This window comes from Gavia stellata, chromosome 31, assembly GCF_030936135.1.
Source record: "Gavia stellata isolate bGavSte3 chromosome 31, bGavSte3.hap2, whole genome shotgun sequence".
Taxonomy (NCBI): domain Eukaryota; kingdom Metazoa; phylum Chordata; class Aves; order Gaviiformes; family Gaviidae; genus Gavia; species Gavia stellata.
Genome location: NC_082624.1, coordinates 6,379,384 through 6,407,188, shown reverse-complemented (window position 1 = coordinate 6,407,188; position 27,805 = coordinate 6,379,384). Strand labels below are relative to the sequence as shown.

Sequence of the window (27,805 nt, the reverse complement as noted above, 5' to 3'; positions counted from 1 at the left end):
ACACTGCAGCTTGTATTCTCCTCTATGGGACACTAGATGAGGTTTAGGGAAAGCTCAGGAGATGCTCATTTTGTTCATCACTGTATTATCTGGATTATTAGTTCATAATCGGCATCCAGATACTCTCAAAGACTTCTATCCTGGGGCTGCATGGGGACATATGGGATTTAGATCAGAGGGGTCTTGTAGGGAGAAGAGGTAGAAAATTTTCAGTTTCAGAGTCCTCTGAAGATAAGCTTTTCCAAGGGGTCCTGTTGGTGGGTTAGAAGCTCTGACCCCATAACCATTTTGGAGAAGTACAGGGTTTGAAAGGAGGAGAGGCCCTGTGACATGCTCTTAGCACTGGGCTTGCAGGACTTGGCTTGCACTTGGCACTGAGCAGATTGCATGCTTGCACCTGGCCAGAACCTCCAAGTCGCTGGGCTTCATTTCAGAATTTGGCCCAGTCGTTACACCCAACTGCTGTTCCCTTAGATTCTCTTGGGGGAGCAGAAGCCCCTGTAATTGAGCCGCAGCAGCAGGCCAGTCACTAGAAGCGGTCACACTGCTCCTGCTTCCAAATACTTAGCTACAAATGAGCAGAGACAAATAGGTGTTTAATGCACCCACTGCTCCCTTACAGACCTCTGGGAAAGCAATTCACAAGGAGCAGGGAGATCCTGCTGCTGCTGTCTGTGCCGCTCTCCTCTCCAGGAAGGACTGGGGATGCTGCCATGTGTGGCACTTTCATGTATGCTCTGTGTGTGCAGAGGCTGGAGCAGAGCCTGGCGGGCAAAAATCATCTTACTTTGCCTGTTCACAAGTGGCTCAGAGAATGCCTTCCTGCCAGTTTCTGTGGGTGGCTGGAGGAGAGGGGCAAGAGTAGGTGGGGGCTGTGTTTGGCCATGCTGGCCCATACCTTCTGAGATGGGAGACTCCACAAGCAGAGCGTGCCACGGATGTTCACTCATTTCTGGTGAGAAGTCTAAAAGCAGAGGGAGGATTTCTACGTCCACTGCTCCTGTACCACTCTAGTGCAGAGGAATATGTGGTTCTGGAGAGGGGTCTGCAAAGAATTAAAACCGGGAGACCGAGCCACAAGCTAAGGATGATGGCTTTGAACTTCTTCCTCACCCAGAGAGACGGTCAGTCATCAGCTGTCTCCACTGACTGGCTGTGAGTCCTGTTTCCAGCCAGATTTCTGGTGCTGGTGAGGGGATTTAACACCTCGACGGGGAGCACGTGGCTACAACAGTATGAGGCACTTCTTTCAGTGATGTCTTTGCACTGGTTCCTGCCATCTCCCTGGGGTTAGATGGCACTTTGGGGTTTCCTTCTGAGGAATATCAGACCTGTGGGAAAGGTCCAACCTCACATGTCCTGTATAGAATAAAGAGGGATATATGTGGTCAGACCTATCCCACAGGCCCTGTATTCTTGCTCAAGTGCAGAGACCTTGACATGCCATCTGATCTTCATCCCGCCGATTTCATCCCCTTCATCGCTGCTGTCTGCATCAGTGTCATCATCCACCTCTCTTGTGTTTCAAATTCCTGCATGCTCCCATCTCATCCATGAGGAGCTGGAGGCCTGAGGATGAGCGCACCTTGCTGCCGGGACCCTCACCAGCGGGGAACAGCGCTGTGCTAGTACACGGGTGCCAGGAGATAGTCTCTCTTGGGGTGGCCAGTCACAGTCCTGATGGGCAGTCCAGGGCAGGGCCCTGCTTTGGTACAGGCTGCATGCAAAGTCCCACCTTTTGTGGTTTTCTGTAGGGCTGCATTTGTCGCATTGACAGCCAGTGACTGGGATTTCTGGGAAGTGTTTGCGGCACTTAATGAGGGGGATACAGCACCTTTCAAATTAAGCACATCCTGTGGCAGTTTTGGGTCAAATGAGCTGTCAAGCCACAGCAAATGTGCAAAACAGCCTGTATTGTTCCTGGAGCAGAAATATCGATGGGCCGCTGGGAAATGTCTTCTGCAAACATTGTGCTTATTGCTGTAAGGCCAGAGAATAATGATTCCTCACAGGTTTTCAGCATTCAGAAGGTTATTTATGAATCCCTTGCGTAAAAGGGCATATGTGCTGAAGAGAGCAACCGAGCATCTGTGGTCTTGCACTCCAGGCGTTTGTTGCGTGAGTGTAACTGAGAAAAAGGGTATGTGTCTGCAGCCACATTTCCAACTTGGGAGCTTACGAAGGTAAGGGTGTCAGTGACCATCTGTATGGGGTTGTGTAGGTGTGTCTTAGTCAAACAAGCTGGGCTTGACCAACGCGATGGGCTCAGTTGTAGCCAGGCCTGGCTGCGGAGCATTTCCTTTCAGTGGCTCTGTTCTATAGGTGTTGCAGCATTCCCACTTCATTTTCCCTTGGAAGCAGGCCTTTTGTGCTTGAGGCTCTAGGGGACTTCGGAGTTGGTGTGCTGAGGAAGCCTGTGGATTTTTAGGTTTTTGCTCTTTGTACTCTAATCAGAGTTGAGCAAAAGAATCTGTGATTCTTTGACCATGATTCTGGACAGCTGGTGCTTTGAGTGAGAGAGGGTGGAAAACATTTTTCCAGTGTGATAACACTTTTGAAGCTGTTCTAAGTTTAACTGGAGTGTTGAGGGCTGGAACTGGAGCCTCCCTGGGCATTTTCTGCTCCCCTACCTATATTCAGGTGGGGATGAAGCAATTCTGTGAAGTGACCTCCCAGTACTCTACAGGAGCCGAGACAGATGGTTGGGAGGTGGAGTACTTGGGCAGGACTGTGTGCTCCCAGGGAGCTGACGTCTCTCTGCCACGTGACAGCATTGTGTAGGGGTGAGTAAACATAGTGCATCCACCTGGGAGAAGTGAGGGACAAGGCAAATTTGCCTTACGGGGAAAAAGTGACATCTGAAATTGCCTGCAAGTATTTAACCTCTTTGCCAGCAAATATCCCAGCCCTTTTGTTCACATCTGGGAAGTGGAAGAGGGTATCAGAAATAATGGAGTGGAAGCTGTCTTAGCAGCCTCTAGGGTGCTGACTGGCCTGACGCCTCCTTCTGACAGCCCGGGGATGCTAAAAGGGCGCTGGCCAGCCCTTTGCTCCTAGTGCTTAGGTTCCATGTGTAGGAAAAAGGCGAGCTAAACCGGGGCACACGCAGAGATGTTCCTGAGAAGTGAATTTAGTTGTTTGGGAGCTTCCTGGAACTGGTAGAGCTTAGCAGTGGCACAGCCAACACTTTTCTCTGCACCCTTTGCTGCAGCTAAACTCTGGGGGAGCAAAGCTGACCCTCTGCTGAGCATGGGCGGCAGGATGGGGCTGTTGGTGGGCTGTCTGCAAAGGCAGGAAGAAGCCAGCTGCTGGACTGGAAGCTCCTGAACTGTTGTGAATTAAATTTGGCTGCTGCTTGGTAAAATCATTGTCCCAAGAAGAGCTTCTCACTGCACTTCTGTCTGTGTAAACTTTAAAGTTTAAGGTTTGTATGCACACTTATACAGCAGCTCTGGTGCATCCTCACTCTGGGCCATACACAAAGCTCAGCTCCTTAGGTTTGAAAAGCCTGACTGTGGGCAGGCAATTGCGGGGAGGGGCACCCCAAGGAAAGTCACTTGAGCAAAGACAGGAGTTGACATCAGGGTTGTGTCACGAGCAGGGAGGACTGTGCCTGTGGTGCCAAACACACGCACACTGAGCTGTGTGCCACCCATCCGTAGGAAATCGTCTACGGGAGCCGCATGTTTTGCTCATGGAGGAACCTCCAGCATTAGTCAGCAACTCCGCATTCAGCTGCGCGCAGTTGCCTTGGCAGCATGGAGCTAGCCATGGCTGTGGTGCTGGATGCCAGCGCAGGGCTCAAGGGCAAGGCAGCGGCTCCTGCTCCCACCCGCCTGGCCTTTCTCCAGCGTGGGCCAAGTGCCCACAGTCATGTCTGCACAGGAGCTCCGTGTAGGGGGTTCCCCGGAGGGCCCCAGCCTCAGCAGGTGACTAATGCCCCTCTCCCATCTTTGCTCCCTCCAGAATGGCCTGAATGCCTTGCACCTGGCCTCCAAGGAGGGCCATGTGAAAATGGTGGTGGAGCTGCTGCACAAGGAGATCGTTTTGGAGACAACGACCAAGGTGAGGACAAGGGAGTCTGGTCACATTAGTCACAACTCCGTACCCTGCCATTGCTGCCAGACACACCAGCAGCAGCTGAGCAGTGACTCACGCTGTTTGCTTTCAGCCCCTGGAAAGGCTGTGCTGGTGGCAGTGCTGCTGCGCTGGGGCCTGGGGCCCAGGCTCTGACTTCAGCGCAGTTGAAGCAGTGCTGGGCACCTCCAGGTGTGTGGGAGCTTCCTCTCCACCCATGCCTGTCCCCTGTCCGGGCCATGGGGGCCGCTGTGAGCTCAAGAGGGAGGTAGCAGAAGCCAAAACACCTGCTAGTGCTGTCTTTACTCCCATCTCCTGCTGGCACTGGCTGCCAGCTCAGGTCAGCCCTCACTGCCCCAGGGCAGCCCCTGAGTGCTGCAGCACTGAGATGGCCTTGGTACCATTGTCACAAGCCTGGAGAGCTCTGGTGCTCCGTAAATAACATATAGTTCTCTCTTTGCATCACCATGGCAGGGTGTGGTTCTTGCCCGGTGACAATCAAGACAATGGTGCAAGCAAGCAGGGCTGACAAACGAGCAGCCTCCAGCACCATCTGAAGGGCTGTGAGAGCAGGAGGGGGCCTGGCTTGCCACCTCCCCAGTGCTCTGGCAGGGCTCGGTATGCGGAGCAGAGTCTGGCATTCTGCCACACCACCCAAAGGCAGAAGTCGGAAGAGCCTGTGTCTGCATTTTCCAGCCTGTTTATCATCCCTTAGCTCTGCTGGGATGCCTTGGCTACCAGGGCGCGCACACTGCAGTTTTGCCTGAAGACTGCCAGCTCAGCTCCCCCATCCTCCCTCCCCTCCTCATCTCTTGGTGCTGGAGATACACAGAGCCTGACAATGCATACAGATTTTGCTGCCAGTAACTTCATGGGAAAGATGAAATCACTCTCTTCCCTGGCCAGCAAATGTGAAGGGTAGCTGCCTGGTCTATAGCAGGGATGGGGCATGGAGCAAGGGCTGCATGGCCCCACAGGCTTCCCCTGGCCAGCTCCTCGCTTCACACATGTGTTAGCACATCAGGCCCATCTTTCCCCAGCATCCAGGGCTGCTCCAGCTCCTGAGCGCTGCCCTGTGGTGTCTTCCAGAAGGGAAACACAGCCCTGCACATTGCTGCCCTGGCTGGACAACAGGACGTGGTCCGGGAACTGGTGAACTACGGGGCAAACGTCAATGCGCAGTCACAGGTAGAGTGACCTGGGCTGGGGTGGGAAAAGCACCCGGCATGCATGATGGTGGTGTCCTCATGGTGGGAACTGTGCCTAGCAAGGGCACTTCAGCAGCCCTTTACAGTTTCTCTGTAGTCCTATTCAGGGGTAAGGACTGCTCTGCCAGACTCCTGAAAGATGATGAGTGTGTGAGTGGTGGGGAGGGAGTCTTGAGGGGTACGGGGAGATGAGCATGGTCTCTCTGCTGAGGGAGTCCATGGCAGCACACACAAGCACGCTGAGCGGATCCTGGGACGACTCATGGCCGATGCCTCCCTGGCATAGCCATGAGGTCTCCAGCAACCCCTGCAGCTTTGCACACTGTGCCTCCTTCCTTCTCTCTTTCTTGGGCCTGGTGGGGCTGCAAGCTCTTCAGCTTTTGCCTGACGGGAGACACGTCCCTGAAGCAAGGGAGAGTAGTGGCAGTAAGTGGAAGACAGTGTCTCCTGGGTTGACTGCTGTTGTGAAGGACACCCTGTTTCTTTCTGGATGTGGCGAGCCTCAGGCTCCAGCTCTCTATGATTGGTCCACTGTTGCCAGTTTTTTCCTTTTTTCCACCCGCACTGTGTATGCTTTTGCCCCAGTTCAATGAGCTGGGGGTGTGGGTGCTGATGGGGTGTAGGTCTGCAAGGAGCTTGAGAAACTTGAGGAAGAGTTGTATTGATGTGCACGGCCCTGTGTTTGCAGAAAGGCTTCACACCCCTCTATATGGCAGCGCAGGAAAACCACCTGGAAGTTGTCAAGTTCTTGCTGGAAAATGGAGCCAACCAGAATGTAGCCACAGAGGTGAGATCCGTGGGGAGGACCCTAGGGCCCTGCTTGTTGGGGCTGCTGTTGGATGTGCCAGGTGCTGTCATAGCTCCTTGGCTCTCCCCCCCTCACCTGCCTCTCCTTGGCAGGACGGCTTCACGCCACTAGCTGTGGCTCTGCAGCAAGGGCATGAGAACGTGGTTGCTCACCTTATCAACTATGGGACAAAGGGTAAGGTCCGCCTGCCTGCTCTGCACATTGCAGCCCGCAACGATGACACTCGCACAGCTGCCGTGCTGCTGCAGAATGACCCCAATGCTGACGTCCTCTCCAAGGTGTGTGGCTCTCCCATCCTGTCTCTGGGAGCTTTTCCACATCCCCAGGGAGAACAGCAGCTTGGTGTGCTGTATTTATCCATCCTTTCAGCAGGGAGCATGTGTCTGGCTGGGCTGATCCCTCCTTCTTTCCCCTAGACTGGATTTACCCCCTTGCACATTGCAGCCCACTATGAGAATCTCAGTGTGGCCCAATTACTGCTGAACCGTGGAGCCAGTGTCAACTTCACACCCCAGGTGAGTGCAAAGTGGGAAGGCTGCTGGGACTGGTACTGCTCCAGCACTGGAGGAAGATGCTGTGCCTCCTTTCCATGTAGATGCAGCATCAGCTGCCAGGGTATGCTGGTGAGGTGGGACCATGCAGAAGGTAGCACACTGATGCATGTCTGTTGGGGAGTTGCCATTAATAACCAGCATGGGCCTTTTCTACTATGCCTCCCCTCTGTCGGATGCAGCCATGCATCCCTGGAAGCTCTTGGGACCTTGTGTCCAGGCTGAGGGAAAGCTGGTGCTGTCGCTGCAGGGCAGAGCTTATAGCCCCTGCAGTTGGCGTGCCTCTTCCAGTCCCATGGGTGCAGCCAAATCCGTGAGCTGGCACTTTCCTGCGAGCCCGGTGCAGTTTCTGTCCAGAGTCTTTAGCTGCAGGCAGGAGCCCGTGCTCACCCTCTCTCCCAGCCCTGTGGAACAAGCTGTTCCCCTGTGCTGCCCCTGGGCAGGGATTTAGCTCTCCCCTGCCCACTGTCCTTTGTTCGCCCCATGCCTCCTTGCAGCCCCACGGGGGAAAGAGAAGGGGTTGCTCCCTCTAACAGACTGCTGTTCCTTCTGTCAGAATGGGATCACTCCCCTGCACATAGCCTCCCGCCGGGGCAACATCATCATGGTACGGCTGCTGCTGGACCGCGGAGCCCAGATAGAGACAAGGACCAAGGTGAGACTGCTTCTGAATCACCAGCAAGTACATGGGCCGTCTCCCTCCCCGAGCTCCTTGCATCCAGGGAGCACTGCCCAGTGCATGCCCTGTGAACATCTTGCTGGGTGTGTGAGGGAAGGTCCCTGGTGCACTAGGGGGATGGACCAGGTTTTTCACTGGTGCATGTAGAGGTCAAAGGAGGCTGCATGGCTACAGCGGGTGTGCCCTGGGGGCTGAGGGCAGGCTCAGTTTTGCCTTATTTTGCAAACAAGTCCAAAGTCCTTGTTAGTCTCCTGCCTGAGGGGACCCTTGCCATTCCTGGCCCATGCTGAGCCCTTGAACCCTTTTCTGTCCCCAGGATGAGCTGACCCCCCTCCACTGTGCAGCTCGCAACGGACATGTGCGAATTGCAGAGATCCTGCTGGACCATGGCGCTCCCATTCAAGCCAAAACCAAGGTACCCATGGGACTCTGTGGGGTTGTGCTTGGTGCCAGGTCCTAGGGCAGCACAGGGGGGTAACAAGCTGTGCACAGTTGCTGGATGCCACCCGTGGCTGGGCTGGGGCTGAGTTTTTGGCCTGTCAAGGGGCAAGGAGCTTCCTGACCTCCTCCTTGGCTCTAGCTGGAGCCCTTTGCCTGTGGGCTGCATGCTTTAAAGGGTCCAGCCCTGAGAAGGGGATGACCTGGGGACAGCCTGCCCCATGGCAGCAGCCCTTCAGGCCCTGCCCTCTGCTCAGCATTGCTCCCCTGTAAGTCTCGGTGAGGGATTTCGGGGGTCCTCTCTGGTGGCACTGTGGGGAACATGCCATCTCTTCTGCCCCAGAGCTGTGGCCAGGGGAGTGAGGCAGGGGCTGGGTGGGATGCCTGGTCCCCCTCCTGGCCCAGCCCTGAGGCCCCACTCTACGGTCGCAGAATGGCTTGTCGCCGATCCACATGGCAGCGCAGGGCGACCATCTGGACTGCGTGCGCCTGCTCCTGCAGTATAGCGCCGAGATCGACGACATCACCCTGGACCACCTAACGCCGCTGCACGTGGCCGCGCACTGCGGGCACCACCGGGTGGCCAAGCTGCTGGTGGAGAAGGGAGCCAAGCCCAACTCCCGAGCCCTGGTGAGTGAGGAGGAGCAGACAGGACTGTGGCAGGGGAGAGGGAGAGTGTTCTCGCAAGTGACTGTCCATCTGTCCATCTGCAGAATGGCTTCACACCCCTCCATATTGCCTGCAAGAAGAACCACATCCGGGTGATGGAGCTGCTGCTGAAGACAGGTGCCTCCATTGACGCCGTCACGGAGGTAGGTGCGCTGCAGCCCAGCCCCAGCTCTCCTGCTCCTGCCTGTGAAGAGCAGGCAGCGCTGCTGTTGCCTCTGCTGGTCCCCAGGCACCTTCTGCGTTGTGGCTTAGAGCTCTTTGTGCCTCAGGACCTGTTGAGCCCAGCAGCATCTCCCCACAGCCTGCTCCCTACAGGGCAGGGCGACTCAGGGGAGGCAGCAGCTCTCTATGTTCCCCTCAGCTCACCTGCCAGGCTGCTGGGGCCAGGCTGGGGACCCAGAGTTTGCCTCTGGATCATGCCCCAAGGAGGGGGAGGAAGGGGGCAGGAGGAGATTTTGGCAAGGCTGTCAGCCCCCATCTTGGCTCCTGGCCCCTTTCTCTCCACAGTCCGGCCTGACCCCCCTGCATGTGGCCGCCTTCATGGGGCACCTGCCCATCGTCAAGACCCTGCTGCAGCGTGGAGCCTCTCCTAATGTGTCCAATGTGGTGAGTCCCACCCTGGCTGGGGCTGTGGGAACTCAGCATGATGGGGTCCAGTAGGAGGTGGGGATTGCCGGAGTCCTGCTCTCTCTGCTCTCCTGAGCAACCCCTGGTGCCCCCCACTTTGTGCTGGCAGGAGGAACTGGTAGGGGCCAGAAAAGGTTGTGGGCACTGCTCTCCTGTGCTCAGACCAGAGGAATGACTACAGGAAGGCATATCCCCTCCTATGGCCTCACCACTTTATCCTGTCCTTGGTGCAGAAAGTGGAGACGCCCCTACACATGGCAGCCAGAGCTGGGCACACGGATGTGGCAAAGTACCTGCTGCAGAACAAAGCCAAAGCCAATGCCAAGGCCAAGGTAGGTTCAGAGAACCTGTGTGATAGTCCAGCTCTGGGAACAGCCAGTGCTGGTTGCTTCACTCTCGCCTGCCCAGAGCCTGGCCTGCCAGGGGCTCTGCAACAGCAGGAGCAAGGCCGGGGCCACTTTGGCTTGTCAAGCAATGGACTGGTTCAGGTCTGCCAAAACAGCTTCTCTGCCTCCCTCGCAGGATGATCAGACTCCTCTGCACTGTGCTGCACGCATCGGCCATACTGGCATGGTCAAACTCCTGCTGGAGAACAACGCCAACCCCAGCCTGGCCACAACAGCGGGGCACACGCCCTTGCATATCACCGCCAGAGAGGGGCATGTGGACACGGCCCTGGCCCTGCTGGAGAAGGGGGCCTCACAGACCTGCATGACCAAGGTAGGCTGCTGTGGCTACTGCCGCTGAAGGTGCGACCCAGCTGGGCCAAGGCTGGGCAGGCTGGTGGCACAGTGTCCGTGTCACAGGGGGAGCAGCCTCCTCCTGTGCCACAGCATGCACCAGTGCTCTCCTCCTCATCCCTGTACACCCTGTGATGGGCTGCCTTTCTCCTCAGAAAGGATTTACCCCTCTCCACGTTGCAGCCAAGTATGGGAAAGTGGATGTGGCAGAGCTGCTGCTGGCACGTGACGCTCACCCCAATGCAGCAGGGAAGGTGAGTGCTGCTCCTGTGGCAGTGGGAGGAGTGGTGTGGCACGTACGGGGAGAGGCTCTGTCTCACCTGTCTATGCCCTCTCCCCCTCCCCAGAATGGCCTGACCCCGCTGCATGTGGCTGTGCACCACAACAATCTGGAGATCGTCAAGCTGCTGCTTCCCAAGGGGAGCTCCCCGCACAGCTCAGCCTGGGTAAGGCTGGACTGGGTGTCCCTGGGGATGTGGGGATATGTCGTGTGTCCAGTGCATGCCAGCCTGGGGCCAGCATTGCCCCTCAACCCCAGCACTCAGGGAGCATACAAGGGACTGATCACCACCAGCCACTCTCCACACCTGCTGCTTACGCCTGCCTGTCCCTTGCACCAGCACGGGGGGCAGGCAGGGTTGCCGGGCAGTCCTCCTGTTCCAGCAGACAGGCTATGTCAGGGATAATCCCTGCTGGCAGCGTTGTGGCTGTTGCCTGGGGATGTGTTTCTATGGCAAGCCCTGTGGAGCAGTGCTGCAGTCTGGCAGTTTGGGAAACCACACACAAATGTTTGCATGCAGCTATGAAGCAGTGAGTCAGAAAACCCACGAGCTTGTGAGAGTCGCCCTGCTCTGCCTGAGCATGGGGAACATCTCCCCAAAGAGCAGACCAGCAGCCTCGGTTTCCACATTGTTTGCGGAAGATGCATCCTCAGAACAGACAAGTGGCTGCTGGTGCTGGCCCTCCCCATCTGGCACTCCCCTCTCCCCCTGTGCAGGCTTGCTGGGCGGGCATCGGCAGCAGCCGGTACCGGCGCCAATCCCCCGTTGGTCTGCGTCACTGACAGCCTGTGTGTCACCCGGGGCAGAGGGTGTCTGCCAGCTGCTTTGCTCCTGCAGCGTGGCAGCAAAGGCAGTGCTCAAGGCCCTGCAGCCTCTGCCTGGATACTAATCCTGCATATTGCGAGTTTTGCTCCACACCTCAGCCAGACACGTTCTAAGAGGTGTCTGTTTGCCCTGGCCTCTCACAGCTCCAGGTGGCTGAATACTGCTGTAGAAATTCATGTGTGGAAAACTCCAGGACAGCCAATACCAGCTGAACCTGAGGCAGGTGGTCTTTGAAACCCCTGTGCTGACTTGGCTGGAAGAGTGGGATTTGGCCTCAGTGTCAGGGCTAGTTGCTGTCAGGGAGACGGTTCAGGTGTGGGCCTGCATCCCTGAGTTCTGGAGGTGACTAGGAAGGGCAGGCCTGGCCTGGAGAGGCAAGGTGGCACCTTCTGTCCCTGCTGGTCTGCTCGGCAGGAGCTGAGCACTGCAATGAGCCTCTCTCCCTGCAGAACGGGTACACCCCCCTGCACATTGCTGCCAAGCAGAACCAGATGGAGGTGGCCAGCAGCTTGCTGCAGTATGGGGCTTCTGCAAATGCGGAGTCTGTGCAGGGAGTCACCCCCCTACACCTGGCTTCCCAGGAGGGGCATGCAGACATGGTGGCACTGCTTTTCTCCAAACAAGCCAACGGCGACCTAGGCAACAAGGTAAGTTGTCCTGGCATGTCCTACCAGGCTGGAGGCGAACACCCCAGCAGGGAGTAGCATACAGGGTGGTAGTCCAAGCCCCAGTGCCTCCCTGCATTCGAACAGCAGTGCGTTGGCCAACAGCACACTGTTGGTCAATTTGCCAGGTTGGAGACCTGACTTAGAGTCTCTGCTGGCAGAGCTGCAGCGATGGCATTGCCATTGTGCTGAGACCTCCTCTGTTTGCAGAGTGGCCTGACTCCTCTCCATCTCGTGGCCCAAGAGGGGCATGTGCTGGTTGCTGATGTTCTGGTGAAACATGGAGTCACAGTGGACACAACCACCAGGGTAAAGTACTGCATTGACCATGGCTGTGGTGAAAAACCTGTGGGGGAGCTACCTCTAGGCCTGCTCCAGGAGGAGCATTGCTTTTCTTTTGATTTGTGCAAGAGTTTCCCCTTGCAGACACCCTTACCGTCTTGTCTGTGTCTTGGGGACTCTTCCTCCTCTTCTCCCCACCTCCCTGGAGGGATGATTCTTGCCTGCTCACACAGCTCACCCCTGTACCCCTGGGCACAATGTGGTGTGGTCTGCAGTGTGCCCTCTGCCCTGGTCCTGGTCTCTCAGGCAGCATCTGCATGCATGCCCCCTCCTTCATCCATGGGGGCTTGCCTGTGGGATGAGCATACCCAAGCCAGAAGGGCAGGAAGCACCACTGAGGGCAGGCTGAGACCTGATCTCGTCTTTCAGATGGGCTATACCCCGCTGCATGTGGCCAGCCACTATGGGAACATCAAGCTGGTGAAGTTTTTGCTGCAGCACCAGGCTGATGTCAATGCCAAGACTAAGGTACAGAGATGTCCTGTGCTCCAAGGATCCTTCTGCCCTGGGCAACAGCATGCAGGTTGATGGTGAAGGCTTAGCGTCCCTCCCTGCTTCCACTTCTCCCCCCACATTGCTCCAAGCCTTTCTGTCTCCATGGCTGGAAGCTGCTGTAGTCTAGCTACAAACCCGGGCAAGTGCTGGGTTCTGCAGAGCCCTTTGCTTACCCTGGAAAGGAGGGAGCTGCCCTCGTGCTCCAGGCATGAAGCACAGTGTGAGGCCCAAGAGCATTTCTGGGGCAGCAGACTCCCAGAACTGATGGCAGCACCCTTTGTCTTCCCCTGCAGCTGGGCTACACCCCTCTGCATCAAGCGGCGCAGCAGGGCCACACAGACGTTGTGACACTGCTGCTGAAGCATGGTGCCTCTCCCAATGAGATCAGCACAGTGAGTATGGCGCTCGCCCATGCCTCCTCTCCCCATGGCAAGCTCGGGCGCCTGCCCGGGCTTCCCTGTGGCTGCTGCTGACCCAGTCCTTCCTCCTTGCACAGAACGGCACCACTCCCCTGGCCATTGCAAAGCGGCTCGGCTACATTTCTGTCACAGACGTGCTCAAGATTGTCACAGAGGAAACCAACATCCCAGTAAGCCCCTGGGGACTGGGACCAGGACCCTGTGGCAGAGGGTTGGGGCTGGGAGCAGCCAGGCAAAGGTCTGCTGAGCGCAGCTGGGCAGGGCCAGTGCTGACAGCTGGGTGCCTAGACCGGGTGTGAGGAGGGGGCTGCAGGTGGCTGTGCAGCGAAGGGCTGGCCTCCTCTGACTCGGCTCTGCTCCCGCAGTCAGTCGGTGACAAGCACCGCATGAGCTTCCCGGAGACTGTAGACGAGATTCTGGACGTCTCAGAGGATGAAGGTGAGGGGCCGGAGCTGAGTCGCGCCATCCCAGAGATCTGCCGCCTGGCAGGCAGCAGCCCCAGGGATGGGCACTGGCATTCCTGCTGCCCAGGGTGGGGGAGCTGTGTGGCCCCACAGTGGTCTTGCGGAGAGGATGAGAGGAGCCCACCAGACTCCTGGGGTGGCACCTCTTGGCTTGAGTGCTTCCCTGCGCTATGCAGGAGGGATATGCCTGGACTTCTCCATGGTCCCATGCCCCAGGGACAGTGTGCAGGGAGCCCTTGGGCATGCAGAGGCCCCCACCGTGCCCTGCTCTGTGGGGTGGTGCCAGCTCCCAGCCCAGCTGCGGCTGGTCCGCTCCTGCTCCCTCCCACCAAGACTTCACCTTTGCCTCTTCTTACTTTGCAGGCACTGCTCATGTCACAGTAATGGGTATGAAATGTGTCCCCCTGCCCCAGCTCAATGGCCCATTTCACCCCATGGCCACTAATCATCCGCACGCCACATCCATCTGCTGAACCTTGCTGCTGGCTGGTGCTGTCCAGCGCAGGCCCTGCCATCCCACCCTGCCCATCTGTGTCCGTGCTGCTTGCTGTGGTGTGGTGTGACTGCATGAATGGGGCCGTCCCCCCACTGGGGGGGAGCCCTGGCTCCCTGTCGGCCGCAGGCCCTGTCCCCAGTAGGCAGAAGAGACTGGTTCTGTGACAAACTCCAGTGCCCCTCCACAACCACCCTGTGCCATCCTGGCCAGGGCAGGGATGAACCTGAGTGCTCGAGGGTCTCCATGCTGCTACGGTCCGCGCCCCCCCCCCCCCCTCCCCCATCACTGGGGCTCTCTCCCTGCTTTGAGGAGCCAAACCCTGGTGAACTCCTTAGCAGGCATTAACTGGGCCAGCCGGCAGCGCTGGCTGGGCTTGTGCCTCCAAGGGGGGTGGGCGGATGGACTCGGCAGTGTTAGGGCATCCTTCCCACATCCTCAGCCCTGCCTACACTCCTGTCCCCAGCATCCAATGGCAGGGCTCTGCTCTGCTTGGTGCTGTGGGAAAGGGGTTGGCTAGCAGCCGAGGCTCCTGACAGCTACTACAGCTCCTGTCCCACTGACCCGCAGCACTGGCCTTGCTCCTGCCAGCAGACCCCATCTGGCAGAGGGCAAAGCTGCCCCACAGCTGGCTGAGACCCAGGGGTCGAGTGTGTGTGGCCAGCAGTGGGAGCAGAGATGGGCCCTGGCTCCAGCCCTGAGGAAGGATGGGGGCAAGGGCTGGACGTCTGTGCTCCGTTGTGCTTCTGCCTCTCTGCATGCTGAGCCAGCTCTCGGTTTCAGAGGAGGAGCTGATTGCACCAAAGCCAAGGACACCCGATCCCGGAGACCAGGAGGGCAAGAGGGAGATGCTGGAGTTTGTGACCACGACAACACTAGAGCAAATGTAAGAGGCACTGGATGGTGGGGAGGGAGCGGGTACAGGGCATGGGGCCAGCCTGGTGCTGGGCTGGGATGGTAGCAGGGCAGGGAGAGTTCTCCGCAAGGAATGGATCACTGAGCCCCCACTGGCTAGAACAGCAGGCAAAGTTAGACGTTGTTCCTGCACCAGGACATGTGTCCGCTGCTGAGTTTGCCTTTGTTCAGCGGACCCAGGACTCCCTGGAGATGGCTAGGGGCTGAGGGGCCCAGGCCTGCCCTTTAAGTGGCTGTCACTTGCCCTCTCCTGCCAGGGTGGAGTCCCCGGCTGTCCTGCAGGTCCCCTGCGTCCCACCTGAGACTGTGGTGACCAGAGCAGAGGAGACTGAGCAGGTAGGACCTGTGGAGACAGAAGTTGAGCAAGTCAGCCTGCTGCATGCACCCTCAGTGTCCCCACAGGAGGTGAGCATGAGACACAGCCTGCCACGGCCTCCCCAGACATTCCCTGCTGGGGAGAGCCCCCCACATCACCACAAAGCCAAAACGTGGGATGGGTGGTGGGGATGGACCCGGTGGTATGGGACTGCCCAGGGAGGGTTGTGAGACTGTGGAGGAGTGGGAAGGTTCAGCACCCCCAAATAGGACCCTGTGCCCATGGGGGCTCTTCCCTGCCTTACACAGCCCTCCAAGGAGTTTGATGAGGACTCCCTGATCCCCAGCAGCCCTGCCACTGAGACCTCGGATAACATCAGCCCGGTGGCGAGCCCCGTGCACACAGGGTGAGTGCCCAGCCCGTAGGGCACGTGCATGCTCTGCGCGTGAGCTGGCTGCAAGGTGCTCACTCTGCCCGCTCCAGGTTCCTGGTGAGCTTCATGGTGGATGCCCGTGGCGGCTCCATGCGGGGCAGCCGGCACCACGGACTGCGCGTGGTCATCCCGCCCCGAGCCTGTGCTGCACCAACCCGCATCACCTGCCGCCTGGTGAAGCCCCAAAAGCTGCCTGCACCCCCGCCGCTGGCTGAGGAGGAGGGTCTGGCCAGCCGGATCATCGCCCTGGGACCCGCCGGTGCCCAGTTCCTCAGGTGAGCACAGCTGGGAACAGAGCGGATGGGGCTGCCCACACCGGGGCCGTCCCTCAGGACTGGGGACGGATCCAGGCTCCTCTGGAGTCTCTGCCAGCTGAGGCAAGACCTCTGCCCATCTCTGCTTCTGGGCATCTGGTGCAGGAGAGATCCCACCTCCAGCCAGGCGCAGCATGTTTCTGGGGTGGGTCATTCCGGCATAACGGAGCAGTGGCTGTGCTGTGGTAGGAAAAGCCCTGACCACCACGATCCTGCTGGGCGCAGAGCCCCATTTCCCAGAGAGAGGGGTGTGAGCAGTCCTGCCTTCTTCCTCCTCTGGCAGCTGTACAGCATGGGCAGGCACTCTGCCCAGGGCCATCTTGCTGCCTGCATGTCCCAGCAGCAGCATGTGGGTGCAAGCACCCTTCCTCTGCTGTCTGCAGCCCCGTCATTGTGGAGATCCCACACTTTGCCTCGTATGGGCGCGGAGACCGCGAGCTAGTGGTGTTGCGCAACGAGAACGGCTCTGTCTGGAAGGAGCACCGCAACCGCTATGAGGAGAGTTACATGGACCAGCTGCTCAACGGCATGGATGAGGGTGAGCATGCCAGGCAGGCGGGGGCTCGGCACCATGCAGCTCCCCACAGGCAGGGCTGCGGCTGGCCTGGGTGGTGGGATGGGGCTGAGCGTGGCATGGTCAGTGCAGCTAAGAGGGGGTGATAGGTGACAGCCGTGGGCTTGGTGTGTGAGCACTGATGGCTGTGCTGCCCTTGCAGAGCTGGAGAGCCTGGAGGAGCTGGAGAAGAAGAGGGTCTGCCGCATCATCACCACCGACTTCCCTCTCTACTTCGTGGTCATGTCCCGGATTTGCCAGGACTGCGATCTGATCGGCCCTGAGGGAGGGTGTTTGAAAAGCACACTGGTGCCCATGGTACAGGCCACCTTTCCAGACACCGCTGTCACCAAGAGAGTGAGGTTGGCCCTGCAGGTGAGCCCTGGAGAGCCTGGCCCGTGGCCCAGCTGGGCTCCTGCAGTCAGGCGTAGGCAACAGGCCCAGGTTATGCCCCAGCCGGGGGGAAACCGGCCCTGATGCCCATGCTTGCGCTGCCTGCAGGCGCAGCCCGTGCCCGATGAGCTGGTGACTAAGCTGCTGGGGAACCAGGCGACCTTCAGCCCCATCGTCACAGTGGAGCCGCGCCGGAGGAAGTTCCACCGCCCCATTGGCCTCCGCATCCCACTGCCACCATCCTGGAAGGACAATCCTCGAGACAGCGGCGAGGGTGACACCACCAGCCTGCGCCTGCTCTGCAGCGTGATCGGTGAGGCTGCCAACCCCTGCCGTGCAGGCGAGCATGCTCTCTGGTGGGGACAGGCTGGGCCACCTCAGTGGAATGCAGCTCCTGGGAGCTAAGGACAAGTCATGGCAGTGGAGAGAGCAAATGCCTGGGGGATGCAGACCCTAGGCTTATGGAAAGGCAGCGTAGTGTGCTCATCCTTGCTTTCTGCTGCAGGAGGGACAGCCCAAGCCCAGTGGGAAGACATAACAGGCACTACAAAGCTGGTCTATGAAAATGAGTGTGCTAACTTTACCACCAATGTGTCTGCCAGGTGAGTCCTGGGCAAGCGTGTGCTCATCTGGGGACATCTGCTGCTCCTTGGGCCCTCTTGGGGTGCAGCCTGTGCCAGGAGGAGCCTCCCGCCCCTGTGCTCATTGTGGTGCTGCCCCATTCCCATGTGCAGGGCAGTTGCCTCCAGCCTTGAGACCCCCACGCTGCCTTGGCACGTGTCATGAAACACTTACGACAACTGGGTGTGCAGAGGGAAGGAGCCATTCTTTGTGCTTGGGTGGGTCCACATCATGAATGGGGCTGCTGCTGTACCCAGAGCTCTTGGGGCACCCTCTGTGGTGCAGTTTGCTGTTGGTGGTGGGGGGCAGCTCTCCTGGTGCCACTGGGGAGCCTGCCCGGCAGTGCCCCGACCCAGCCCTCCCACAGGTTCTGGCTGGCCGACTGCCCGCGCACAGCCGAGGCCGTGCACTTTGCCACAATGCTGTACAAGGAGCTGACAGCCGTGCCCTACATGGCCAAATTCGTGGTGTTTGCCAAGATGAATGATGCACGGGAAGGCCGGCTGCGCTGCTACTGCATGACTGATGACAAGGTTGACAAGACTTTAGAGCAGCATGAAAACTTCACTGAGGTGGCCCGCAGCAGGGACATTGAGGTTTGTCCCCAGCAACATGCATGGGGGGCAGCAGGGAGAGGGCTGCCCAAGTGAGGGGAGACTGATGCCAGTGGAGGGGCTTGGTCCTGGCCCAGGGAGGAGAGTTGGGGTTACCTGCCCTGTCCAGGGGCAGGAGAAGCAGCTCTGCACAGGGTCTGAGCCTGTTTTCTGCTCCCTGCCAGGTGGTAGAGGGGATGCCTTTGCACATCGAGCTCTCAGGGAACCTGGTGCCTGTCAAGAAGGCCACTCAGCCCCGCACCTTCCTCTTCCAGTCATTCCGGGAGAATCGCCTTGTCATCCCCATCAAGGTAATGGCAGGGTGCAGGGCTGGGCTGCAGCTGGGGCCCCTGCACCCCCCCTGGGCCAGGCCACCTAACCAGGCTCTTGGTGCTTAGGTTCGGGACAGCAGTCGGGAAGCCAGTGGCTCCCTGTCTTTCTTGCGCAAAGCCATGAAATATGAGGATCTCCAGCATGTGCTCTGCCACCTGAACATCAGCATACCACCCTGCACCAAGGTCAGTGCTGGGTCTCTGGCACCTCTGGGAGTGGGCGGTGGGGACTCATCCCTCTCCCAGGTGCAGGAGACAGCCCTCGCTGTCAGCTTGTCTTCCGCAGCTGCTCCACGTGGGGATGCCATGCTGCTCTGGGGCTGTGGGAGAAGCAGTGGTGCCAGGGTAGAGCTGCTGCCCTCTTTTCAAGCTGGTGACCCCTTGGTTTGTCCCCACTCTCACAGGGAAGCGGCAGCGAGGAGCGGAGGAGGACACTGACGCCGTTGTCTCTGCGGGAGCGATACAGCATCCTAAGCGAGACCAGTTTCGGTACGCAGCCTGCTGGGACTGTTCAAGCCTGCTCACCACCTGCGCTTGGGGTGCCCAAGCCCAGTGGAATGGCTGGGATGACCCTGTCATACTTGCACTTGTGGCAGCTTCCCTTTCCCTGAGGGTTTCCTTGGTCCTGCCTGCAGGGCAGTGCCATGTCTATGGGGCTGCGAGACGTCCCACAGCCAGCACCCCTTTCCCCTCCCCACCCCGGTTCAGGGTGCTGTGCAGCTGAAGCTGTGTCTCCCTCTTCTCCTCCAGGCTCTCTGAGCAGCACAGACAAGGCAGACCAGAAGATGGTCGACATAGCAGAACAGCTGGGCCTCAGCTGGGCTGGTGAGTCCACACCTGATGGCTCTGAGGATGTACAACACTCCTCGAAAAGCTGACACTTAGGAAAGCTGGAAACATGCTGCAGGGCAGAGTTAATATGTTTTACGCTGTCCAGGGAGCTGGGCCCTGATGCAGTTGGTATGCATGCAGTCTGCACTAGCTCCTCTGGCAGGCTGGCCTTGCCTCCCAGCGCTTCTGCTCAACTGTGAGCGTACCGTGGCACTGAAATGAACCTTTTGGCAGCTGTGCATGCATTCACACATATGCACACAGGTACCAGGCTAGGGTTTTGTTCCGAGTTGTATGTATTGCTGCTGTTCATGGAGGCCCAGCACTGTCATTGCAGCCACACACCCAGCAGTGGTACCTGCGCTTCTCCTTAGCATGGGACACTGCTACACTGGTTACAGCCAGGCTGGGCAGAGGGGCTTCAACCTCTGCCCCGTCCCAGCTTCTGCTCCTGCATGTTCTGCCATCTTCAGTTGTATGTGACGTGCGGGACTTTATGCTGGGTCTGGCTGAGCCCTTTACAATATCCCAAGCCTTTTTGGCTCGGGAGCTGGCAGTGGGCGCTGGAGGGTGTGATGCTGAGATGTGGTGTTTCCCCCAGAGCTGGCACGTGAGCTGCAGTTTGGGGTGGATGACATCAACAGGATACGTGTGGAGAACCCCAACTCCCTGCTGGAGCAGAGCATAGCCTTACTCAACCTCTGGGTCAGCCGTGAGGGCAAGAGTGTCAAGAGTGAGTATCTGTGGTGCCCTGTTACAGGCGTGGAGGTGGCAGGGCTGGCTGTGCAGAGCAGCATCTGCATGATCAGGGGTCACTGGCTGGCTTTACACCACTGGTTCATGCACACCTGCCTGCCTGGAGGGTGTCTGGGGCATGGCTGTGTTCCCCCGGTGACCAGTTTGCTGACTCCGGCTTCCCCCTGCAGTCGAGAATCTGTACACAGCGCTGAGGAACATCGACCGCAGTGAGATTGTCAACACGCTGGAGGGCTCCAGCCGGCAGAGCCGCAGTCTGAAGGGCAACTGGCGCTACACGGACAGAGACTACTCCCTCTCACCATCCCAGATGAATGGTGAGTCTCAGCTTCTGGCAGGGGCTGCAGGAGGGCCCCAGGGCCAGAGTCCGTGCAGACAGATCGGGGCTGATATCTCGTCTGACCAGGGTGTGCTGATGGCCCACTGGGAGCTCAGTAGACGCAAGGCATTGCCAACAGACGCAGTCTCTTCACTGGGGCTTATGCTGCAGGGAGCTCGGCTCTGCCAAACTGCCTTCTCAGAAGCTCTTCACGTGGGGTGGACACACGTTCCTTATCCCGACATACCAGTGAGAGGTGCCTCTGGCTGTGCAAGCTGAGTGGTGGCCAGGGAGCTCACGGAGTCCTGGCTGTCCAGCTGTGGCGGTGTGCCCGGGCTGGGACCCAGGTGGAGTCTGCCTGGGTGTGGGTCTGCCTGGGGTCAGCTGCAGTGTGTGCCCTCAGGGAGCCAGTGCCCCAGGCAGGGACAGGGCTTCATGCTGCTGCAGCCCTGCACTGTGGTGCTGCCTGTGCAGCACTGGCTCATCGCTGTCTCCCTCTCTGTCTCTCCCCTTGTTCTGCTCTCTAAAACATGCCACCTAGCGCCGTCAGGTGCGGGCACTCCTGTGGGTCACTTCTTGTCACCTCTCTGAGCTCATCCTGGCCTCTCCTCTCATCTTCCTCCACTGCTTGTCTCCACTGTCTACACCTCAGCTGAGCCCTCTGGGAGCCGCGTCCTGCTCCAGCGACTGCATGTCGCCAGGGACTGCCCCTCTCATGGCTGTCGTGCTTGCAGGCGGCCACCCCAGGCCTTCTCATCCTGTGCTGCCCTGTGCTCCTTCCCTCACTGGCTCTGCACTGCTTGCCCCGGCCAGGCACAGGGGAGAGGTGCCCTTTCTGTGCTGGCGGTCCCAGCTGTCCCCTATGCCTCAGCTCTGGCTAGCAATCCCTGGCTGCCTGAGGAGGAGAACAGGTTCTGTACTGGTCTCTGGGGGTGGAAAAGGGGCTAGTGGCTCACAGCTGAAAAAGGCTGAGCAAAGCCACCTGCATGGGTGGGAATGTCTGGCTTGGCTGTAGTCCATATCAGTGTGCCTGAGCTCTGCACATGGCCCTGGGTGATGAGGACATGACAACCGCTTGTAGTCCCGGGGACACCAACAGAGTTGTAGGGCCCTGGCTACATCCCGCAGGGCCTTGGTGTTGCATGACGTGTACCAGGGCCATCCTTCCCTGCTCATGGTACTACTTCCAGCCTGTTCCTTTGTGCTGCAGAGAGGGGTTGACTTTGGGAGTCAGTGCCTGCCAGACTTGGCCACCTGAACTCCAGAATGACCATCAGCCAGCTGATGCTGGATGGGGGCTGTGGGCAGGGACCTGGGGGCTGATGGAGCAGGGTAGCAAAGAGGGCACTGTGTCCTGCTGTGTGGATGGGGCATCGTGTGGACACCAGGCCAGTCTTCCCCGCAGGGAGCGGGCAGCCCCAGGGTCTCGAACGGAGGCAGGGCAGCATTTGCAGGGACCATGCAAAGGCAGTAGCTGCTGTGAGTGCAGCCCTGCTCAGCCCACCCACTGGGGTCTGTGGCATGACCATTGCTGTCCTTGGGGCAGGCACCCTCCCGGAGGCTGTTTCCCTTCTCACCCCACTGTGCTTGTGTGTGTGCGTGAGACAGCTGCTGGAGATGTCGCCTCTGTCTGCCCACATAGGTTACGCTTCGCTGCAGGACGAGCTGCTGTCCCCCGCCTCCCTGCATTACACGTTGCCATCCCCGCTGCGTGCTGACCAGTACTGGAATGAGGTGGCCATCATGGATGCTATCCCCATGGCTGCCACCGAGCAGGATGCCCTGATGGAGATGTCCGACATGCAGGTGTGGTCCTCGGGGCTCACCCCCTCACTGGTGACTGCTGAGGACTCCTCTCTGGAGTGCAGCAAGGCCGAGGACTCGGACGCCACAAGTGAAGGCCGGTTCCCAGGGCAGCTTCTAGCAGACGCGCGTGGCCCAGACCACATGGGCTCTATGGACCTGGTTGAGGATGACACAGTGGACTCAGATGCCATGAATGGCCTGATTGACCTTCTAGAGCAGGAGGAGGGGCAGAGGCCAGAGGGGAAGATGCCAGACGGTGATCGCAAGCCAGGGACCGGGGAGCAGGACCCGGAAAGTGAAGTCTCTTTTGTTTCAGTTCAGCAGAAGGTGCAAGCCAGGATCACGGCGTCACCTACTGTTAGCCACATCGTGGAGAAGAGCACAGACAGGTACTGCAGCCTGGGGCACTGGGGTGGCCGTGGGAGGGGAGCAGAACTGCTTTGCCAGCTATTGCCCTGTGCTGGGCCAGCTGCAATAATCTACCAGCTTTGCTTGCTTCTCTGCTGGTCTCCAGCTCTGGAGCTCGGGCATCCCTGGCAGACAGAGCAGTGGCTTGGGCCGAGGGCCTTGCACCTCTCTGGAGATGCTCTGGGGGGCTCCTTGCAGAGCACCTGGGAGGGACCCCAGGCAGACAGCCAGGCCCTGCATGTAGGTTATGCTTACTGGAGCCATCTCAGCCTGGGCTGCATCCTCCCACGTTCCCAGCGGCACCGGTCCCGTGAGGTCCCTGTCAAAGCCCGGCGATGCTCCACAGCAGTGCCTTAGACCCTTGCAGCCAGGCTGCGAGGCTGTTGGGTGGTCAGAGAGTGTGGCAGGGAGGAGGCCTGTGCCCTTTGTGCATTTGCGTTTTGTGCTGCTTGTGCTGGGCCCCTGGCAGCGCTGTGAGCCGGGGAGCCCAGCGCCTGGCGGGGTGCAGGCTGTGCCGGCGTGCCTGCCGGAGGTAGGCTGGTGCTCAGGGTGCAGCACTCCACGGCAAAGCTGACTGCCTCTCTCTCTCTGTCTCTCTCTCCCTGTCCCTGTCCCTCTCCGGTGCCCAGGCTGAGGGACTGGAATGCAGAAGGCTCCTTTATCTCCTGCCTACAGGACCTGACACCGGGCTCCTGGCAGGAGGGGGTCACCCGAAGGCTGCTCCCGACGCACACCCCGGCCTCGGGGGCACAGGGCCAGGAGCAAGAGCAGGTCCTGGTGCAGGCCGTGGAGCTGATGCGGGTCAGCTCTGCAGAGGACAGCGACTGGCAGCCCCAGCACCCCACAGGCGGCTGGCAGGAGGAGGCAGACAGCCGCTTCTTTGGGCAGGTGAGGGTAAGAGCAGGAGGACCCGGCCCCGCAGGAGGTAGAGTCCCTGTGGACAGCCCTTTCCTGAGCCTGTCGCAAGGCCAGCCGGGGAGACCGGGTGCTAGCAGAGGCACAAGTCTCCTGGCACGCTTCCTGCCCCCTGCCCCTGGGGGTGCCTCTCAGCCCAGAATAGCCGACTGTGCTTGATACCTGAGCTCTTGCTCTCCATTTATAACCCAGCCAGCCTCCCTGCCTGCTTCCTTATTGAGTATCTGCCCTGGCCACCAGCCCAACAGCCTGCTGGAGCCAGAAATAGAGCTGGTCTGGGGGCCAGGCTGGGTGGTGGGCATCTTGCCATGGCCTCACGGAGCCGGCAGGTAGAAGGTGAAGGCAAGCACCTTTCCCTGGCCAGGCCATGTGCAGCCATCCCGGCAGTGTGGCCATGCTCGGAGGTGGTTGCTCAGCTCTGCAGTGCATGTCTCCCGAGTCACGTGCGATTCCAGTGATATCCCAAACCCCTGACTCCTGCCCAGGGCTTCATTTGTCCTGTGACGGAGGACTGCACGCTGCCCTGCTAGCACAGCCAGGAAGACAGCGTGTTGGGGAGCTGTGGGAGAAGGGGGACAGGGCTGTCCTGGTTACCGCCTGGCTGGGGATGGGTGGTGCTCTCACAGTCCTGGCCCCATGACTTTGACAGAAGCTGTAAGCGCAAAGGACACCCCACCTGCCCACTCCCTTCTCGCCGCCCACAGCCAGCTGAGCTGCGGCAGCTAGGGTTACAGCAGTCCTCCCGCAGAGCCAGGGCACCGCGCCGCAGGCTGCAGACCTGCAGGGCTGCTTCTGCCCCGGGGGCTTTGCCCGTCCCAGCTGGATATCATGGCCAGGCTCTGAGCAGCGGGCTCAGACCCGCGGGGCACGCGTGCAGCTGCACATGCTGAGACAGGATGTGGGCTTTCCTGGCCCAGTTGCTGATCGCCCTGGTGCTGCTGGCCTTCTTCCTGGTCAGCTGCCAGAACGTCATGCACATCATCAGGGGCTCCGTCCGCTTCCTGCTCAAACACGCCCACCGCGAGCTGGACAAGGAGCTCGGGGAAAGCCAGGGGCTGGCGGACGACGAGGAGGCTCTCTCCACCAGGGTTGTCCGCCGGCGTGTCTTTGTGAAGGTAACAAGCAGGGAGCTGAGACACCAGCCCCAGGGCAGATGCAGAGGAGAGCAGTAAAGGGACGGGCAGGGTGGGAGGCAGAGGCTGTGGGGTGTATGCCAGGTGTACTGTTCTGTCTGCAAAGGGGGTCCCCTCACCCCCCTGAAATGCCCTGCTGTCCCTCCTGTCACTGCAGGGAAACGAAGTCCTTCATCTCCCTGGAGAGCAGGTGACTGAGGAGCAGTTCACAGATGATCAAGGCAATATCATCACCAAGAAGGTGAGTGATCAAGGGCATGGTGTGGGCAAGGGCATGCTGCAGCCTTTCTCCTCTCCCCTCTGCCCAGCTTCCCTGCTCCTCCCTGCAGCCCAGGGGCCCATGCAGGGCACCCATGTCCTGCTGTCTTTGGTTACGGTCACGGCATGTCTTTGGCCAGACCCTGCGCGTGGGCAGAAGCTGCACGCCACATGCGTTTCAGGGCCGGACTGGGCGAGGAGGGAGGCACGGTGCCTGGGGGCTAGCTGTGATGCCTGGCTATGCGGGTCTCCACAGGTCATCCGGAAGGTGGTGCGTCAGCTGGGCCCTGGTGACACGGATGACAGGCAGGAGCAGGAGGAGCTGATTCTGGAGGGCTCCCTGCAGGATCCCCAAGACCTGGAGGCTGAGGACGATCACTTCATGAAATACTCTGTCCTGCACCGGGACGGTCTGGGGGCCAAGGTACAGTGTGGCTTATAGCCCTGCCTTGCAGGCACCCTGCCTGGGGCCAGCACCGCCTCTGCAGGACTCGCAGGTTCTGGGGCTCCGCCACTCTCTATCCTTTCTTCTGCCCTGCTCTCCTCTCCTGTTTCCCCTCTAAGGCTTCCAGGGGCAGCTCTTGCCCACTGCACCAGTCTTCTTGCTCGGTGTCTTCTGCCAACTGACTCTGCCTTTCCCTCTCCTGTCCTCTTCTGTCTGTCTGTCTGTTCACCTGGGTGATGTCCTGCTTCCTGCCCTTGTGGCTTCCTCAGGAGGAGGTGCGAGTGCGTGTCCCGAAACCAGAGGTCTCCGGGGGCAGGATGGGGGCTCAGATAGTGAAACGAGCCAGCCTGAAAAGGGGGAAGCAGTGACCCCTCAAATGGCCTCTTTAGAGGTAACCCCACCCTTGCTCTTCCTTCTATCCCAGGCCCCCCATGCTGCTGCCTGCACTGAGCTGCTGGTCGTGCATATCCTCCTGGGGAAAGTGCAGCAGGGCTGTGCGCAGCTCTTGACCTGCAGAGAGGGGTTGCTGTGCTGCAGCAAAATGCTGAGGGTGGGCAGTGGCATGACCCTGCTGCTAACCCACTCGTGGGTGCGATGGGCACGGCGTGCCCCGCTCTGCAGTGATGCTCCAGCCAGCTGCTGATGCTGGCTCAGCCTCTGCGTTCAGCACTCCACTGCCGCCACAGTGCCAGGGGCTGCTACTGTGGTCACAGCATCCTGAGTACTCAGGGTAATGGTCCCCAGTGACAGGGCCACGGGGTTGTTACTCCTGGTTATGCTGGACTACAGCAGAGGGGTGATCTTCGTCCAAAACTGATCCAGGGAGTGGATAGCATTTGTGTGGGGTCTGAGCAGAGCTGTCCCCTTCATCCACGAGCACTAACTGTGCAGCCTTGTGGCAGACTAGACCAGCCCTTGGAGCCTGGTGCCCCTGCCTCCCCTTCCCACGGGGCGCAGCCGGGCACCGACAGAGCCGTGAGCCAGGTGAGGGGTGGTGAGGGGTGTCACAGCCCCGCTGGGCCATGGCCTGGTGCCTCTGCTCACAGCTCTCCTGCCGGGAGATGCAATCGGCTGCCGCTGCCAGCCACGCATCGTGGCACGAGAGGGCGGCAGTGAGGTCTGCTGAAGCTGCTGCGGCCAGAAAAGGGGGTGCAGGCCATGGCAGGATGCTGCTGGTGGATGTCAGGGCAGCAGTGTTGCAGGAGTGGCAGGGTGCAGGAACATGTTGCTTCTAGGGGTTGAGGGCAGGGGACATGTCTTTGGCCCAAGACATTTCTTCAGTTGATCCCGAGTGTGAGCACTGGATCATCCCTTGAGTCCTGTGCATTCCCTGCTCCCTCTGCCTTCCCTGTTGGGTGGGATTAGACCAGGCTCAAGGCAGGGTGCTTGGCACAGCACACTTGGACCCAGCTGCATCATTGTTCTTAGCATGCTTGCTGCTGGGCTGGCAGTGCAGCACTTGGGGGAAGGTGCTGCACGCAGGCTCCCCGGCTGTCAGGCACTGCCTGAGCCAGGGAGGAGGCTGCCGAGCAGGGGCGGTCAGTCCTCCGGCCTCTGCTGTACATGCATGGCCGTGTCTGGCTGTCCTCCCTCTCCCTCCTCTCTCCACTGTGTTAGTGGGCTCTCTGTGGGTGCATGACAGTCAAGATGCTTGTGCTGGTGGACACATGTTCATGCAGACCGTGTCCCCATGCCTACTGTCTGCCCCACTCCCCAGACAGTCCCTGGGTCTGCCTCTCTCCAGGGCAGTGCTCCTGCTGCTTTGCTCTTGCTGTTTTCCATAGCGTACAAAAGTGGCGCAGGATGTGCATTAGGAATGTATGGGGTCTTACCCACTGCTGTGAGAGTGAGGTGCCGTCAGTCACCCTAGCTGAGGCTGGGGGCTCAGGGCTGGCCTCCTCTATCCCCAAGCCTACAGCAACCTTCCCAGCTCCTTCCCATGAGCCACATCATTGCTTTTGGTGCAGCTCAGCTCCTGCTTGCTGCTGCTCTCTGCAGCTGGGACAGCACCACCAATACCATCTATGCCATTGCTGCTGGTTCCGGGCAGGGCACTTGTTGGTGCTCTGTCACTGTCTCTCTGACACCCACCAGAACTTGTCTTGTGGTAGCTGGGCAGGATGGGTGCACGGTGGGAGAAGCACAGTGTGCAGAAGGGGCTGGGACTGCCACATATCTGGCTGCACCCACCTTTTCTCCTGGCTGTGCCACCATGAATGCCTGGTAACCCTGTCTCTGTCTCTCTCTGTATCCCTGCAGGATCTCACCTCAACACCAAACCACTGAACTCCACACATGTTCTGACACATACCGGAGAAGAGAGGAGAGGAAAGCAGAGAGTGGAGGGGAGCAGGGCTGGCTGTACATGTTTCTATAGGCTAATGGCATGATTTCTGTATGAGACATACTTACCGTCCTATCCGCATGACTGACTGACTGCAAGACGCATGAGCTACAGTACTTAAACCTGACGAAGGGGCCTCCGTCCCTGCCCCGCTGCTGCCAGGAGCCCAGAGACAGCAGCATGCACCGGGGCATCTTCTCAGCTCCACTGGGAGGCAAGAGCTGGACTGGCAGAAGACAAGAGGGAAGGAGAGTCCACCCTCATGCGTTTGTGTGTGTAAATGCATCCCCACGCCCGTGCTCCAGCTGCAAGAGGGAAGCTGGGGCAGCACGGCGCTGC

At 59.4% G+C, this 27,805-nt stretch overlaps 1 protein-coding gene across 2 annotated transcripts in view; it reads left to right on the top strand.

Annotated features, from left to right (window-relative positions):
- Window positions 1-27,419, top strand: part of ANK1 (ankyrin 1) — a 66,127-nt gene extending 38,708 nt beyond the window's left edge. The window contains exons 3-44 of one of the 2 annotated variants that reach the window (XM_059831601.1): window positions 3,967-4,065; window positions 5,167-5,265; window positions 5,974-6,072; window positions 6,186-6,371; window positions 6,510-6,608; window positions 7,201-7,299; window positions 7,640-7,738; window positions 8,194-8,391; window positions 8,475-8,573; window positions 8,938-9,036; window positions 9,291-9,389; window positions 9,580-9,777; window positions 9,953-10,051; window positions 10,145-10,243; window positions 11,353-11,550; window positions 11,779-11,877; window positions 12,280-12,378; window positions 12,699-12,797; window positions 12,902-12,994; window positions 13,190-13,262; window positions 13,652-13,675; window positions 14,565-14,667; window positions 14,954-15,032; window positions 15,321-15,418; window positions 15,496-15,720; window positions 16,143-16,297; window positions 16,476-16,687; window positions 16,814-17,018; window positions 17,211-17,307; window positions 17,694-17,922; window positions 18,105-18,230; window positions 18,318-18,437; window positions 18,656-18,740; window positions 19,002-19,076; window positions 19,684-19,815; window positions 20,009-20,155; window positions 21,800-22,352; window positions 23,001-23,259; window positions 24,577-24,660; window positions 24,934-25,101; window positions 25,392-25,513; window positions 27,382-27,419. In XM_059831601.1, coding sequence (XP_059687584.1) covers window positions 3,967-4,065; window positions 5,167-5,265; window positions 5,974-6,072; window positions 6,186-6,371; window positions 6,510-6,608; window positions 7,201-7,299; window positions 7,640-7,738; window positions 8,194-8,391; window positions 8,475-8,573; window positions 8,938-9,036; window positions 9,291-9,389; window positions 9,580-9,777; window positions 9,953-10,051; window positions 10,145-10,243; window positions 11,353-11,550; window positions 11,779-11,877; window positions 12,280-12,378; window positions 12,699-12,797; window positions 12,902-12,994; window positions 13,190-13,262; window positions 13,652-13,675; window positions 14,565-14,667; window positions 14,954-15,032; window positions 15,321-15,418; window positions 15,496-15,720; window positions 16,143-16,297; window positions 16,476-16,687; window positions 16,814-17,018; window positions 17,211-17,307; window positions 17,694-17,922; window positions 18,105-18,230; window positions 18,318-18,437; window positions 18,656-18,740; window positions 19,002-19,076; window positions 19,684-19,815; window positions 20,009-20,155; window positions 21,800-22,352; window positions 23,001-23,259; window positions 24,577-24,660; window positions 24,934-25,101; window positions 25,392-25,490 — 5,607 coding nt within the window. In that variant the 3' untranslated portion in view covers window positions 25,491-25,513; window positions 27,382-27,419. Of the gene's footprint in view, window positions 1-3,966; window positions 4,066-5,166; window positions 5,266-5,973; window positions 6,073-6,185; window positions 6,372-6,509; window positions 6,609-7,200; window positions 7,300-7,639; window positions 7,739-8,193; window positions 8,392-8,474; window positions 8,574-8,937; window positions 9,037-9,290; window positions 9,390-9,579; window positions 9,778-9,952; window positions 10,052-10,144; window positions 10,244-11,352; window positions 11,551-11,778; window positions 11,878-12,279; window positions 12,379-12,698; window positions 12,798-12,901; window positions 12,995-13,189; window positions 13,263-13,651; window positions 13,676-14,564; window positions 14,668-14,953; window positions 15,033-15,320; window positions 15,419-15,495; window positions 15,721-16,142; window positions 16,298-16,475; window positions 16,688-16,813; window positions 17,019-17,210; window positions 17,308-17,693; window positions 17,923-18,104; window positions 18,231-18,317; window positions 18,438-18,655; window positions 18,741-19,001; window positions 19,077-19,683; window positions 19,816-20,008; window positions 20,156-21,799; window positions 22,353-23,000; window positions 23,260-24,023; window positions 24,402-24,576; window positions 24,661-24,933; window positions 25,102-25,391; window positions 25,514-27,381 lie in introns of those variants that run through there. The other variant, XM_059831603.1, reaches the window with a different exon arrangement.
- Window positions 27,420-27,805: the final 386 nt, after the last annotated feature.